Here is a 14,612-nt window from a genome sequence, read left to right as displayed (position 1 = left end):
CGTCGTGCCCCGCGCGGCGCAGCCCCGGGCGCGCGCCCCCCCCCCGTCTCTCTGCTCTCTCCCTCACTTCCGGTGTCCGGCAGTGCCACAGGCCGGCGGCGGCGCCCCCCGCTCCCCCGGCGCAAGGGTGGGAGGGGGGGGGGAGGAGGAGGAGGAGGAGGAGAGAGGGGGGGGCGGAGCCGCGGGCGGGGCTGTCTCGGCGTCCCGCGCCCCGCGCCAGCCAAAATCAGCGCCGCCCTCTGGCCACGAGGGGGCAGGGAAGGCGAGGGCGGTGGCACGCGCCGCGGCGGCTCCGCCCCTCGCCCGCCGGCGGGCCCGCGCCCCGCGCGCCCGAGGTGAGCGGCGGGAGCGCGCCCGGGTGCCCCCCCCCTCCCCCTTTCTTCCCCCCCCCCCCCTCCCTACCTCCCCATCCGCCGACTCCCCCCCCCCCCCGCCCCCTCCCGCCCCCGATGAACCGACGGCGCCCGCGCGCTCCGGCCGCTCCGCGGGGCCCAGGTAAGCGGGGCCCGCCCGGGGGCCGCGCCCCCCCCCCCCCGCCCCCCTCCCCGTTACCACCTCCTCCACCCGTTCCCCCCAATACCCCCCCCCCACTCCCCGGTTTAGCCCCCCCCCCCCCCCTCGCCGTGCCCGCACCCCGCCCACGTCGCCGCCCCGTTGGTTACCGCGGCCGTGTGATCGCCGGCAGCGGCGGGGGTATTGTCACCGGGCGGGCGGCGCTCCGCCCGAGGGGGGGGGCACGGGGCGTGTGTAGCCCCCCCTCCCCGACCCCCACCCTCCCCGGGTGTGTGTGACCCCCCCGGTGTGTACGACCCCCCCCCCCCGGTGTGTGTCCCGGTACCCCCCGGTGTACCCCCCCCCCCGGTCTATTCCCCCCCCAGTGTCGTTCCGTGTCCCCCCCCTCCCCCCCCGTGTGTGTGTGTGTCCCTGTGGTGCCCCCCCCCCCCGGTGTCCCTTTCCCGGTGCCCTGTTCCCTCCTCCGGTGTTCCCCCCCACCCCCCCCAAACCCGGGTGAACCCCCGCGTGTGTTGCTCTCCACCCATCCCCGGTGCGTGTCCCCGTGTGCCCCCCCCATTTGTTGTCCCCCCCCGGTATCCCCCTCCCCTCTCCCGGTGCCTGTCCTCCCCCCCCCCCCCCCCCGGTGTGTGTCCCCCTGTGTCCCCTCCTCGCGCCCTCCCCGCAGTGTTTGTGACCCCCCCCGTGTGTGTGTCCCCGTGCACCCCCCCGGTGTTTGTGTCCCCCCCCCCCCGTGCGTCTGTATAACCCCCGTGTCCCCCCCCCCCCCCCGGTGCCTGCCCCAGGGCTCGGGGGGGGGTTGGAAGAAGAAGAAAGAGGAGGAAGAGGAGGGGGGGGCGGCCCCCCCCCCCCCCCCCCGGCAGGTTTTAACCCCCCCGGTCCCACCCCTCCGCCCGCCCCCCCCCCCCCCCCTCGGCCCCGTGTCCCCCCCCCCCCGGGCCCCTCCGAAAGGGGAATTTTCCAGCCGCTAATTTCTGCTGCGTCAACACCCAGGCGGCCGCCGGAGCTCCGCGACCGCCCCGAGCCCCCCCCCCCCCTTCCCCTGCTGCGAGACCCCGGGGGGAGCCGTGGGGCGGGGGGGGCTCCGCAGCCGCCTCTTCCCCGGCCCCCACCCCGCAACTTGCGGCGGGACCTCGCGGGGAGCCCGGCCCCGGGGCTGCGGAGGGGGGGGGGGGGGGCCCGGCCGGGCCATGGCACTGGTGAGGCACGGCGCGATCCGCTCCCTTCTCTTCCCTCCTTTCCCCTCTTTATTTTTATTTATTTAATTTTTTTTTAATTTTTTTTTTTTTTTCCTTTCGAGCCAGGCCTGTTTTGGGTTATTGTCTCCCCCTAAAGCCAGCCGCAGCCCGCCCGGCCTCGCCTCCATTTTAATTGCGGGCTGAGATGGGGGAAGTGACCCTCTGATTATTTAATTTATTATTAATTTTTTTTTTTTTAAATTTTATTTTTTTTTTTTTTTTAAAACAGCGAGGAGAAGAAGAAAAAAAAAAAAACAAAAACCAACAACAAAAAACCACCTTGGAAAAACCGGCGCCGCTCCTCCGGGCGGATGGAGGTGGGTTCGGCGGGGCTGTGACAAGTGCACGAGTGCCCCGGGGAGGACGCTCGGTGCCCTACGGGGCGGGGGGGGCACCCGGTGAGCCCCAGCCCCGAGCGGCGGCGGCGGGGGGCTGCGGGGTCCTGCCGCCTTCGTGCCCCCGCGGGTGACCGTGTCACCTCCCCGAGCCCTCCGCGAAGTGCCCGAGAAGTCAGCCCTCGGTGCCAGGCGGCGGACGGGAGCCGCTTTCGGGACGGAGGCGCTGGGAGGCTTCGGGCGCTGAGCGCCCCGCGCGACCCCGCTTTGATTTATTTTTGCACCCGAGCAGGCGAGGATAAACAAAGGGGACTCGGACCGGTTCTTTAATGAATTCCCCCCCCCCCCCCCCCCCCCCCCCCCGGCTTTCTCTTTTGCAATCTCAATGATTCACTTGGCGAAGCCGTGCGGGGTGCGGGTCATTAGCGGCATTGTTCGGAGCTTTGCTAATTAGGCAGCGGGGTTTGCAAACAGCGGCGGTGCAGGCACCTGTACCCAAGTTCTCGCGTGCGCTTTGGCTGCATCACCGGCATCGCTTCCAGCATTCGGGCGCCGTAACCCAGAGCTGGGTCCCAGTTCTTGAACTCGATAAAGTATTTATTGCAAGCGCGGCTTCTCTGCGTACACAGGTTTAAAGCCTCGGCAGCAGAGCTGCTCTATTTTCTGGGCAAGGAGAGGGAGGATTTTTCCCTTTTCTTTCTTTTTTTTTTTTTTTTATTTTTTTTTTCCTCGGGGATTGAAAGGAAAAGCTCAGGTTACCCCCAGAAGAGTGAGAAAAAGGTAATTCCGAGGAAGAAGCTTGCTGCGCCTGGGTAGCTCTTCCACTTCTACCCGTACCTTGCTCACGTTTTATTTTTTTATAGCGCTTTTTAATTGGAAATAGGATTTGCCTTCACCGCTCTAAATTCTGTCTGTCTCGCTGCTCGTCAAGTTTTGTATTTTGAAATCCTCGGTGATGGGGGAAAAAAATGGGTGGAGTGTATTATTAGTCACAATATTTTCAGCGTGTGGCAAGGAATTGTTGCTTTAAGGTGTTTTTTTTTTTGGGGGGGGGAAACTGGCAAGAAACGGGCACGGGGCTGGCAGCGAGCTGCAGCAGCGGCGGCGTGGGGGCGCCGAGCGCGGTGCTCCTGGGGGATTTGGTGGGGTTTGGTGCACGGGTGGGATGGGATGGGGTGGGATGGGATGGGATTGCTGCGACCGAAACAGGAAAATAACCAGCTTTGGGTTTGATACGGCTTGTCCAGGAGGGGGAAACGCGCTTGCAGCTGAACTCGCAGCTGTAATCGAGGCGGTTTTAGGTACCGGAGGAACGGGATATTGTAACAATTGTAATAATTCCCACGTCGAGCAGTTATTTGTATGCTTTAATTGCTGCTTCATTCGCAAGCGTGCGCGGCCGAGCCTTCGGAAACCTGACCTGGACGCGGGGTTCTGGGAGGCTGAGGAAAATGGGCCACTTTCTCCCCGTGGTCTTTGTTTTCTGGGACAGTTGTACAACAGTGGATATGTTCTTCGCGAGAGGTTTTCTTTTTTTTTTTTTTCTTTATAACGAAGTGCTTAGAGGAAAACCAGTTTAGCAACACCCCCCCCCTGGCCCCCCCCCCGGTCCTCTGCTGGGAGGAAAAATGAAGGATCTGTTATTTGCTGCTAATACGCCTCCTCCTCCTCTGGTGCCGTGTTGGGTTGCTGCGAGGCTGGGCATATTCTTGACACAAATCTTTTCGCCTTCCCTATCCACTTGCGTGGACTTTTTTTTTTTTTTTTTTTTTTTAGATTCGTGTTTTTGAAGTCTCTCAGCGAAGTTTCCTGTCCTTCCAGCAGCGCAGCAGCAGGCTGACACCCAATCCAAACTGTTCCTGCCTGCTTTCAGGGCAGAATTATTTCATAAACAGCTCAGCCTTCCCCGGGACTTTTTCCCCTGGACGTTCCTGCCAGCTCTGCTGGCTGCTCTAGAGCTCTGTCGCACTCTCTGGGCTCCCCCGAAATCGATTAAAAAACAAAAACAAAAAAACATTCCTGGGGGTTTTTCTTGCTCCTGCAGTTGCTGTGGGTGTCCCGTACACGCGTTACAATTCCCAGAGCCAGCAGCTTGCGTCCGTTACTGGCTGGGGGCATTGCACTAGGAAATTCTGACACTTAGCGCAAAAGGATTAATACCGCGTTTATATTTTGCTTTTGCCTTGCTACCACTTGGGATATTTTTAAGCACGTGGCTTACCTGTGTTTTGCGCCTGTGATATTTGAACCTCGCAGTGCTGAGGAGCCGGGGGAGGCGTCCCGTGGGGAGCCGGGGGCGCGCTGGGCGAGAGCGAAGAGGGAGGCGCTCTGCCCGCCCGAAGCACTGCGGCCGAGGGGCTTCCACCAGCTTTTTCCTGGTGTTCGGCCAAGGACAGCGACGCTGTCAGAGCTCCGCGTTCAAATTTCGCTTGGTCGCCTCAAAACTTGCATTTATTCCTTCCCCTTTGTTTCTCTAGGCGATAACGTTTGTGCTGCAGCCCCCTTACCCTAGAAGACCACTGGGGACTCTGTGTTTTTCTCGCCTCCCACCAGACCCTTGGTGGATGAGGAATACAAGCACACATACTTCTGGTTGCAGGGTTTCTCAGGCTCGAGATGCAAGCGGCCAGCATCTCGCCTTCCCTAATACCTTTCCGTGCCCTGCCTCGGTGTGCTTGGATGCACAGCAGTGCCCGGTTTGCAGGACAGCTGCTCGGGATTCGGTTCCCGTCCTGCGTCCGTCGCTGGGACGTGCTGGGGCCACGCTGCTCCCCGTCAGATTCCCCTGCACGGGTGCCAGCGTTTAGTCACCTCTTCTAAATAGTCATCTCTGTACTGGACAGCGTAGTGATGAAACGTCAGAGCTGTGCTGAGCGTGCTCGCCCTTAGTAAACGCGAGCTGGCCCGCAGTCCTCCCCGAATTTCCCACGAGATTTTTGGGGGTTTTCTGTCCCTGCAAAGATAGCCGCCTGCAGTTATTTCCTGAACAGTTGCTTGAGATTTCTTTCACGCCCGTATATTTAAGAAGCATCAGTTTTTGTTTTGACTGGTACCGAGATGCTGGGTTTGAACGCCTTCTGAGTGCTTTGCAGGCAGGGTGAGCTCCTTGGCAGTAATTCTGACCAGCTGCAGACGTGCTCCCCGTCGCTGCATTCCCTCGCACGCAGGTACGGGTGCACCCGTGCATTATTTCGAGCAGTGTGGCTGCAGGGGGTGCAGTGGCTTTGCGGGTACCTAACAGGTCCCAAACCCGACCTTTTTGCCCTGCTTTTTGGGATGTGGCTGGCTTTCCTTCCAGCCCAGGCAGCTGTGATCCTTCCTGTCCCGTTACTTTGGGTGCGCATGCATACAAGAAGGAAAACATTCTGCAAACGCTGGAAGTTGCCTCGTGTTGGCTCTGCAGGAGACCCCAACTCCGTTTTTCTGTAACGAGGCACCGAGGCCTCAGAAATATTCTACAAACGCAGCTACCAGCTTGTGTATGGATTAAAATAAACTTAGTAACAAGAATGTCGGAGTGTGTGCCAAGAACTTAGCTGCTTAAGAACCCTACTTAGAAAAGTGAGTAGGGTTTTACATATTAAGGAATATGTTTATACCTGTGAGCACTTAAATTCCTGGTTACGTTTCATATTTTTTTCCTCTTCGTGTATTGAACGAACTGCTTATTCCATCCGAGCTACTTTTCTTTCTGGTATTTCCCAACGTGTGCTGAAGATTTCCGCAGAAAGCGAGCTGATATTCCAGGCCATTAGCTGGCTTTCTTTGATGAAAGGATCACCAAAACCTGCACCTTTTGCGCTAATACACCCTTGGAGGAAATACCTTTCTGCCTAGCACTCAGATCACGCTCTGCAGCAGAGGGATCGATGGTCTGTGTTAGCCATTAGGCGCTTAAAATACCCAGGCTTGACACCGACTAATTTAAGTACTGATAAACGAAGTCATCAGGATGCAGCACTCCTGAAAGTCCTGCCGCTGTAGTAGTGGAGAATGAGGTGGTGGCTAAATGTAAAATTAGCCGATTGACTTCCTTCTTACTACCTGTGTATCCTCCTTGGCTTCCTTCTGCTTCTCGGTTTGGTCGACTACGATAGGGAAGGGAAAAAAAGAAAAGATTGATACTAAAAAGTACAAAGGGGATGCTCACCCAAGGCACGAAGAGCTTGCAGTTGGAATTACAGAAACAAATACAGGTGGCTCACAGAGCCCCTTGACCGTCCTCTTCGGTTTTGCCCTGCTTGATTTTACTCTTGGGTCATTCCTGATGCCTTAGGTCCCTTTTCTGCCTTTAGGTGCTCTTCTCGGCTCCTCCCGGCACGGTACTTCGCTTTCAAAATTACGTCTCGATGCTTCCTCCTTCTTTGACTCCCACTGTTCTTACACACCGGGCTTGGGAACTTCACCAAAGATCCCCTAGCGAAAAAGCCGATGAGGGCATTATTTTGGGGGAAGCGCTCTTCAGGGCAATTCCCAGCGCGGTGTGCCTGCTGTTCACTTGCTTTCCCTAAGGTGCTTTTTAAGTTGGTTTTTGGCTGACAGATACGCAAGTGTGAGGTCTTTTGCATAGGTTATTTTTGTGGCTCCTTTCTTTTAAGTGGCAGCTGAGATCTCATGGGCGTTAGCATCGCTCGGACAGGTAAGCTTCGTGCTAGCCACAGGCAGCCGGCGGTTTTCAGGGTGTCTTTAATCCCTGCTGCTGGCATAGCAGATAGGTGTGTAGCTGCGTTCTTATATTTTTTGCTATCACCGGATTTAAACCTCATACCCTGGAAGAAGCTTGGCTTTTAAACTTTAGTGGGCTTTTCCACGTTCCTGCTCCGCTCGGCGGTGCTGGGTTTGTTCCTCCCCTGCTGCGCCAGGCTGGGGATGGGGAGAGCAGGGCTCAGACCCCGGGCAGCGAAACCAGCGGCCGTGCTGGAGGGACGGGCACGTGGACGGGGCTGGAAGCTACGGGGAAATGAATCAGTGAAAAGCAGAGGGAGCGCGGGGTGGAAGTACCGGCACACGGCAGCGTTCAGGACTGGCGGTGCGCGCGTGGCGCCCCGTGGGGAAGGTGCCTCCTGCTCCGTCGCTGTCACGGCATGGCACATAGAAGTCCTGCCTTCTGCTGGGCACTCGTGGCTTTTTGTACGTCTTGGTGGGTTTTCTTTAGAATTCATAAATACTCTAGAAGAGGAACAAGCGGCACGCACGCAGGTACAGCGTACGGCTGCTCTTTAACGTGAGCACGGCTCTGGCTTTGCAGGCGGTGATTTGGTAGAGTTGGAGGGGGATAGAGCTAAAATTAGTTAGTTCTGTACAGTGCAGACGCTTGGTTTTTCTGTAACCTTGGGCAAATACTTGGTTTTTTTTGCGGTAGTGGTGGGTATCGTCGTAACCGCGAGGTTAGGTTAATGTTAACCCCATGTAAAGTGTGCGGATTGCAGGTGTCATGTAAACATTAATGAGGTCTTTGTGATGCTAATTAGAACGTACACCATTGTTATAATATATCTTCAAGCAATTTTAACAAGTACTGTTTATTGCAGAGACTTCCTCAAAGCACTGTGGTTTGGGTGCATAGTTTTTTCATTGTCCTGAATTTTCATGTTAAACTCTTCCTTCAGCTTACTACAAGGTCTAAGTCACTTTCCGTTTGCTCAGTTATAGGAATATTTCAGAATATGTACTGTTTGGGATGGGAAACAGTATTGTAAACGTTCAGTTATTTTAACTGTTGCTTCTCATTAAGTGACAATGAAGTTTTTGTATTAGTGTAGATTTTCAGTTTTCCCCTCCTGTTCTTTCCGTTCCCAAACACAGGACATCTGAAGAAACTCTTGGAGCTTGTTACCAGAGACCATGTTCCTCTGATCATTAAATCATGCGCTGTTCAGCTGTGAAACATCGTGGCATGTGTTTTTGCTAACAGAAGACGTTGTCAAATATTGGTGAGTTCGGAGCACCTAAAGATATTTTTGTAAAGTGGTGATGGTAAGAGAGAGGGTCGCTGGAGATTGCATTGTCGTTAAGGCTTCCAGTTTTTAAATAAAATTTGACTTAACATTGATTACAAAGGCTTGTTTAGAAATGTTACCCCGCTGTAAAAGTTGAAGAAATGCCTATGGGCTATTCTCCTGCTCCTACCTCATGGTAAGGGTGCCTCCGTTAATGACAATCACTTGGTTTTTGTCCATTTGATGAGACACAGGGAAAAAAGGTGCAGAACTCAAAGCAGGAAAAATTGAAGAGCGGTACAAAATAGGGTAGGTCTCAACTTTCCTAGTCTCACCAGGCTGTTCTGGCTTATTCTGCGACTCTGGGACAAGGGTGTAAATGAGAGTCTTAACAGTAACAGTTCCAAGACTATATGAAAGTACATATTAATTTTACACTTTTCTATCCAAATAATTTACCATGTATTTGTGTTGGTCGTGCCCCTCCGACCCCCCTTCCTTCTATTTTTTTAAACTGTCTAAATAATAGGACTAAAAAGAGCGAGCCAACACAATCGCTGTAGAGAAGCAATCAGTATTAGAGAAAGGCAAGACTTGGCAGTCTGAAATAGAAATTGAGAACAAAGTCGATGTTATTTGCTTGAATTGGGTTGTATTTGTTTTCAAGATTTTCACAGTGAAGCTTGTTGCCATAAAAATGCTTGGATTTTCATTTTTACTTCATTTGTTTATTAGATATGCTATTTCATCATTTATAATGATATTTATATTGGAAAAGCTTCCTAATTTGTATCTTTTGATGTTTTCTTTCACAATCTGTTATTACGGGGGGTCAGTCATGAAGTCAACACTATTGATTTATAACATATTTTCGCTAAAAGAGCTAGGCTGTATCTATTGAAGATACATCTAAAATAACAGAGATGGAAAATACTTTGCTGTAATAGCTAACAGTATATAAACAGTATAAAGTTTGGAATAAACTAGAGTCAAAAGTTTTAGCTGAAGTTAAATGCTGCAGGTGTAGTGGGTGTATTCTGCAGACGGTCCAGTCTGTTTTGTGTAAGGAAAAAAGTTGTAGAAGAACATACAGTGGATGCATCCTCACCAGACAAAGCCTTTGTGTAGATGAATTATTCCTGGTTTCTTTGCTTTGTAATCACAAATGTTAATGTATTATTTCAGAAGTCTCTCTCTGAATGTGCCTCAGTACACCTACACTCATATTTTGCACAGGAAAAGATCTTGGGATTGTGTAGTCTCTTAACCTAGAATGGCATTGGCCAGTAGAAACTGGCAATTTAATGCCTCAAGAGGAAATTTTCTTGAATATTCCATTGCAAATGTAATTTTTCTAAAGAAATTGTACCGGTAGTTTTTTAGCCTCAGTGTTATATAGGTCAGATAAGGTGAATTAGTGTCCTTCAGGCCACAAATGTCTCTTTAAAAGGTCATTAAAGCGAGAATGTTTTGAAAAGCTACCAAACAGGAAACACTGTTGTTTCAAGGATCTGTTTGAAGTTTTTGTATCCAAAATTAGACTTTTTTTTTTTTTTGCCGTACTTTGAAGAAGTAACTCTTGATGATGCTGTTATAAAAAGGTAATCTGGCTTTAATTACTTGTAGTGTATTGATATGCCTTGAGTCTACATCTTTTCGTTGATTAGGTCATAAATAGGTGTGTTATATCTGTGAGTTGGGAGGGAAGGGACTTCATAACGTACTGTTCTGCTGTTCAGAAATCTTGTTGTTTAATGTTAATAACTTCTGTTTTTGTCTCTTATCATAGTTCTGCCTTTCTCCTACAAGAGTTTCTACCAGTGCTGTCAGAAGGTCAAGAAAAGTGCACTACCTGTGCTGCCCTAGGACTGTTGATGTCCTCAGCTGTTGTAGGAAAAGCACCAGACCTGGAACCCAGTTTGTTACTGGTAAGAAGTAATTGTCTTTTTTCTTTTTTTTTTTTTTTTTTAAATTGAAGTTTGCATGTTTTCTCTAACAAGATCACTACAAATCTTTTCACTAATTATTAATCTAAGAATACTCCAGCAAAAACTGCATTTCTGGTGCTTTTGTTTGTTTGTTTTTCTCTACTAATTCTGATTTCTAATTGTTCTCCTTCCAAACTATGGAGGCTAACAGTTTTCCCCCAGATTTCGCTTTCAGACCTGGTTTTCTTGTGAAATTCTTCATGCGCTGTCAGTTAATGATGATTAATATCTGAATTTTTCTAAAATACCTTCAGAAGAAGTCCCGTCATCTTGCTACGTTTTTGTAGTCTGCAGCTTCAGCAGGCTGTATCTGGCCCAGTAACTTCAGGTGGATGGTTCAGCAGCTCAAAGCCAAGTCACTGGCTGAAAGTTGTGAAGCAGTGTGCGAAATGCTTAATGATAGCTCTGTTATTTTATGTTCTGCTTATGGGCATTAGGTTTTGCTTGTGGTCCTGGTTTAGGTTGCAGAAGCAAAGCTTTAGCAGCAGGATGAAAGACTGGAAGCATGCAGGCTTTTGAGTGTCCTTATTCTTCTTGCTGAAATTGCCCTTCCTTTAGTTCCTAATTGCATTTTGATCTATGTATTGTCACGGTGGAAGCAATTACAACCTGATAATATGGTCTTAGACTTACTGTATTTCCTGACTAAATCTGATCGGGACCGATGGGGGTGAAATCCCTTTCACCCCGCTGATAACCAGCAATGAAGTGAGCTCTGCCAGCGTTAACGACTACTGGAGGTGTAATGCTTCCCTGCTGCTGCTTTCTGGAGAGTAACTACTACAGGGATGCTGAGTGGAAACGCTATTGTGCTGTTGTCGGTGGTGGCGTGGCATTGGCTTGAAATTAGAGACATTTTAGTGAACCCCCTTCAGGCAGATGTTAATTAAATATTGGTGGGAAGGTGGTTTATTTTTTTTAATTATTTTTTTGGTCCTACAGTCAATGAGAATTGAGGGTCCCTCTCAAATCTGTTAATAAAAATGCAGCTAGGTGTATGGGGTGTGTTTTTGTTTTTTGTTTTTAAGTTCACTGAAAACCGTATGCCTCAAATTCTTGCATTTGCTCTAATTCTAAATAAAATAAGACGGGACTTATTTTCTTCATGTGATTCGCAACCCATAAGGATGAACATTCACTGCTTGGCTATAATTAAATGTTGTTAACCCCATTCATAAGGAAAAAGTGATACGCTCTTTTCATGAAGCCACGAGTTGTGAGTAACCTCTTTGGGCCAGCGGCCTGGTTTGGTCTGTGTACAAACATCTATCTATTTCTCCTTGAATTCAGAGTTGTGGCTCGAACGACCAACTTAAACAATGAAAGACTGGCTTCTTGAATTGAAATAGAGTAGGAGAATTTGTTTTGTGGCAACTGTTCATAAGATGTTAATACTTTGAATAAAACACAAATGCAGTTTTGGGGTATCCAGTATAAAGAAATTAACACTCCTCTAGAATTGTGTGCCCTTCTTCCACAAATCCACTGGTGAGAAAACAGTTTAGTTGTGGAGATGTGTATTTGAAAAGCCTCGTGAGTGGCGTCTTTGCAGGGAGTTGACATCCATTAATATCCCGATTCTTCTGCTTTCTCTCTCATTTAGGAGAATAATCTAAGTATAGGTACTGTCCTTTTCAGTTGCTAAGGTTACGTTGTGGTTTTCTTCTTTTTTCTTTTTTCCCCTCCAGCACAGGGCACATACAGAGGAGGAATCCTTCCTGTTTCTGTTGTCTTTAACTAGGTAAAAGTGAAACTCGTACACGTTCTGTGCCTTGTGGAAGGAGGAGCTCCAAGCCCAATCTCACCTTACAGAGCGCCTTTATAGAGGAATTTAAAAAATGCTGGAATGTCTTGGGAGTGGAGACATGGAAAGGACATGGGGGAAGCAAAGAAATGGGGTGTGTTTGTGTTTTGTTTGTTTTCTTTTTTGGTATAATGAACTGTTGGAGTGAATTTAAGTTCTTCCTTAATCTGTTTTTCCTTTCCTCTGGAGGGAGATGGGGGAGGAAACAACACATTTTTGGTTAAATTCCAGTTGGCCTCTTTTCTCTAGGGAGCGCAGCGTGGCTGATGGAGCAGCACACTGCTGGGAGTGCTGGTGCTCGCTCGCGGGAGGCCTTAGCATTAAGTGCACCAACTTAAGCTTAGAAGATTACGATAAATAAGCGTCACGTAGTTTAGTTTTTTGGTTAGCTTATATTTTGCGAGAGAGCAAAAAGTGTTTTTCTCTTGTACAGGACTTCCAATTGATCAGAAAAACTGTAGTCCAGTTTTTGCAGTTGCAGCTTTCTTTCTGAGTGAAGGGACTGAAGCACTTTGGAGTTTATTTTTGTCCCCACGATTCCCCAAGGGATGGTACAGTAGAGGCTTACATCTGTGTACTGCATTTCTTGGCTGCGGCTTTTTGTCAGAATTCAAATAATTTACTGAGTTTAGGTGCAACTGATTTGAACCCCTTAATTTTACCGGTGTTGAGATTTTGGCCAGAGGACTTATTATGGGTATGTGTGCTGAGAAATTGGCTCTGTAAGTATTACTGGTTCTTCTTTTCTCCATAGGCGGAATTCACATTAGGTGAATATCTTGTTTATTTAGACTGCTATTATGCCATCAGGTGATATTTTCACGTTCAAACAACTGCACTGATAGCGTAAAATAAACAGTTTTCATAAATGATATATTTGTAGAGCTAGGTTTGTTCTAGCTGGGGTTAAAGTTTATATAAATTATTAATGCTTGCTTTAAGACCACGGTTTTGACAGCACAGAAAAACAAAAAGCTGCACTGTAGCTTGACACAAGTTTGCATGAAGGTGATGATTAAATTTGCTCATGTTTTGTTCTTTTTTTTTTGCTGTTGTGTGCACATGTTGTTTTAGGGATTATTTTTTTTAAAGTAATGGAATTAAATTACTGTACTATGAACTAATCTGTAATTACTGTATCTATGAACTAATTTATGGAGAAAACCTGATATCCTACAGTTTGTGGAAAATCTACAGATGAGCTTTTATGGTTCATCGACTTCTTGGAAAACTGTGTTGTGGCCATGTGCTGTCATCAGAGGCCAAGGCCAAAAGAATTTTAGTAGGTGTTCAGCTTTGAAATCCTTCAGAGTGTGGAAAAGACCTCAGTGATAAATATTGTTAACAGGAAAAAGGGGATGGGGGGGGGGGGGGAAACAACACCTGACAACAGGCCACAAAACAGCATGTAAAATTGGAACACAATAGCACAGGGTTTTGAAGCTTCCTGAATTTTTAACTACTAGCAAATTGCCTTAAATTTAACTTGGATTAGTTCCCTAGAGATCTTTGACATTAAACGGGTGTTCTGGTTTGACATGGGTAGACAGAAAACTAATTAATTCCTCTGAATTTGAGGCATATTTAATTTTCTCCCCCAAAGACCTCTCATTTAAAAGGTACAATGCTGTGACAAATGTCGAATGTGGAACGACATGTATAAGGTGGCAGACCTTTAGGCAGGGGAAGATCAAGACATCTCCAGTAACGATTGCTGGCTTGGTAGATGTTAACTTATTGATTAGCTTGGAGACACGAGTATCCCTTTCTTTGCACACTGGAAAATGCTGTGACGTGGCCACCTGTCAGGGGAAGGGATGCTGCTCTTTGTAGTGGCTGTCTTTGTTCACCTCCCTCTCTCTTTTTATACTTATATTTTACGTCCTTTTGAAGGAAGATAAGTTGTCTTCCCTTTGGAAGAAGGATAAGTTGCCTTCCCTTTGCACAGAGGAACGTATGCTCTCGTTATTTTTACTTCTTTTATTATATTCATTCTATTTTAGAATGTCAGGTGGTTTTGCCTTCTTGTCCAGAAGGCACCTACCCACCTTCTGCGCCTGTCCCCCGTGCCCTTGGAAGCGTGGGCAGGTAGGGCACGGGGTCTGTGCGATGCTGCCGCAGTGACACGCTTCTGTCTGCTCCTGGCGTGCCTGGAGGGTGTCTTCTGTCAAGAGCCCAGTGGGCGGGAGGGAAGCCAGTAAGGAATCTTGCACAGATTAAAAAACCTCTTGATAGGAAATTAAGTCAGAGAGAAGCTATTTCATAAACAGCCTAGCAAGTGCTTTGTCCATAAGAAGCACCGGGTTAGTCTCTGTCTGCTTCTCGGACTGGTCCAGTATGAACCAAAGGTAGAAAGAGACAAATACCGTAATCCAGTTTTCTGGCATAGGCAGTTTAAACAAAGAATGAGGTGTATCTAGAGTAGGCTGTTATCAACACTAAGGGGAACCCAACCGTGCACTGAACTAAGCTGAATAAATATACAAAATAGTAAATAAATGAAGTCTCAAGGACTCAATGTGATTTCTAGCTGAAGGACATTTGAGAAGGAATCCAGGAAAAGCTGCTGTTGCATAAACCCACAAAAGCAGATGACCACATTGACGAATACTCCTGACGCTAATCTGTATTAAATTGAGGAAGGGAAAATTATCCTTGCAGGAAACAATTCTTTTTTTCAACCAGTTCCAGGGAGATGCTGCCTCGGAGCATGGATTTTGATACCTGTAAAGGAAGAGCAGAAGGAACTGCCAGATCTGAAATCTTCCGATCATTTCTTAATTGTATGCTGTGAG

At 48.8% G+C, this 14,612-nt stretch overlaps 1 protein-coding gene across 9 annotated transcripts in view; it reads left to right on the top strand.

Moving 5' to 3' along the window:
• Positions 1 to 338: 338 nt before the first annotated feature.
• Positions 339 to 14,612, top strand: part of ZBTB46 (zinc finger and BTB domain containing 46) — a 59,254-nt gene continuing 44,980 nt past the window's right edge. For 2 of the 9 annotated variants that reach the window (XM_050713999.1, XM_050713997.1), the window contains exons 1-2: positions 9,845 to 9,953; positions 11,755 to 11,911. In XM_050713999.1, coding sequence (XP_050569956.1) covers positions 11,852 to 11,911 — 60 coding nt within the window. In that variant the 5' untranslated portion in view covers positions 9,845 to 9,953; positions 11,755 to 11,851. Of the gene's footprint in view, positions 496 to 660; positions 800 to 1,980; positions 2,069 to 7,891; positions 8,020 to 9,814; positions 9,954 to 11,754; positions 11,912 to 14,612 lie in introns of those variants that run through there. The other 7 variants (XM_050713995.1, XM_050714000.1, XM_050714003.1 and 4 more) reach the window with 7 other exon arrangements.

Source organism: Cygnus atratus, chromosome 16, assembly GCF_013377495.2.
Source record: "Cygnus atratus isolate AKBS03 ecotype Queensland, Australia chromosome 16, CAtr_DNAZoo_HiC_assembly, whole genome shotgun sequence".
Lineage (NCBI taxonomy): Eukaryota > Metazoa > Chordata > Aves > Anseriformes > Anatidae > Cygnus > Cygnus atratus.
This window is presented reverse-complemented; position numbering and strand designations above follow the sequence as displayed.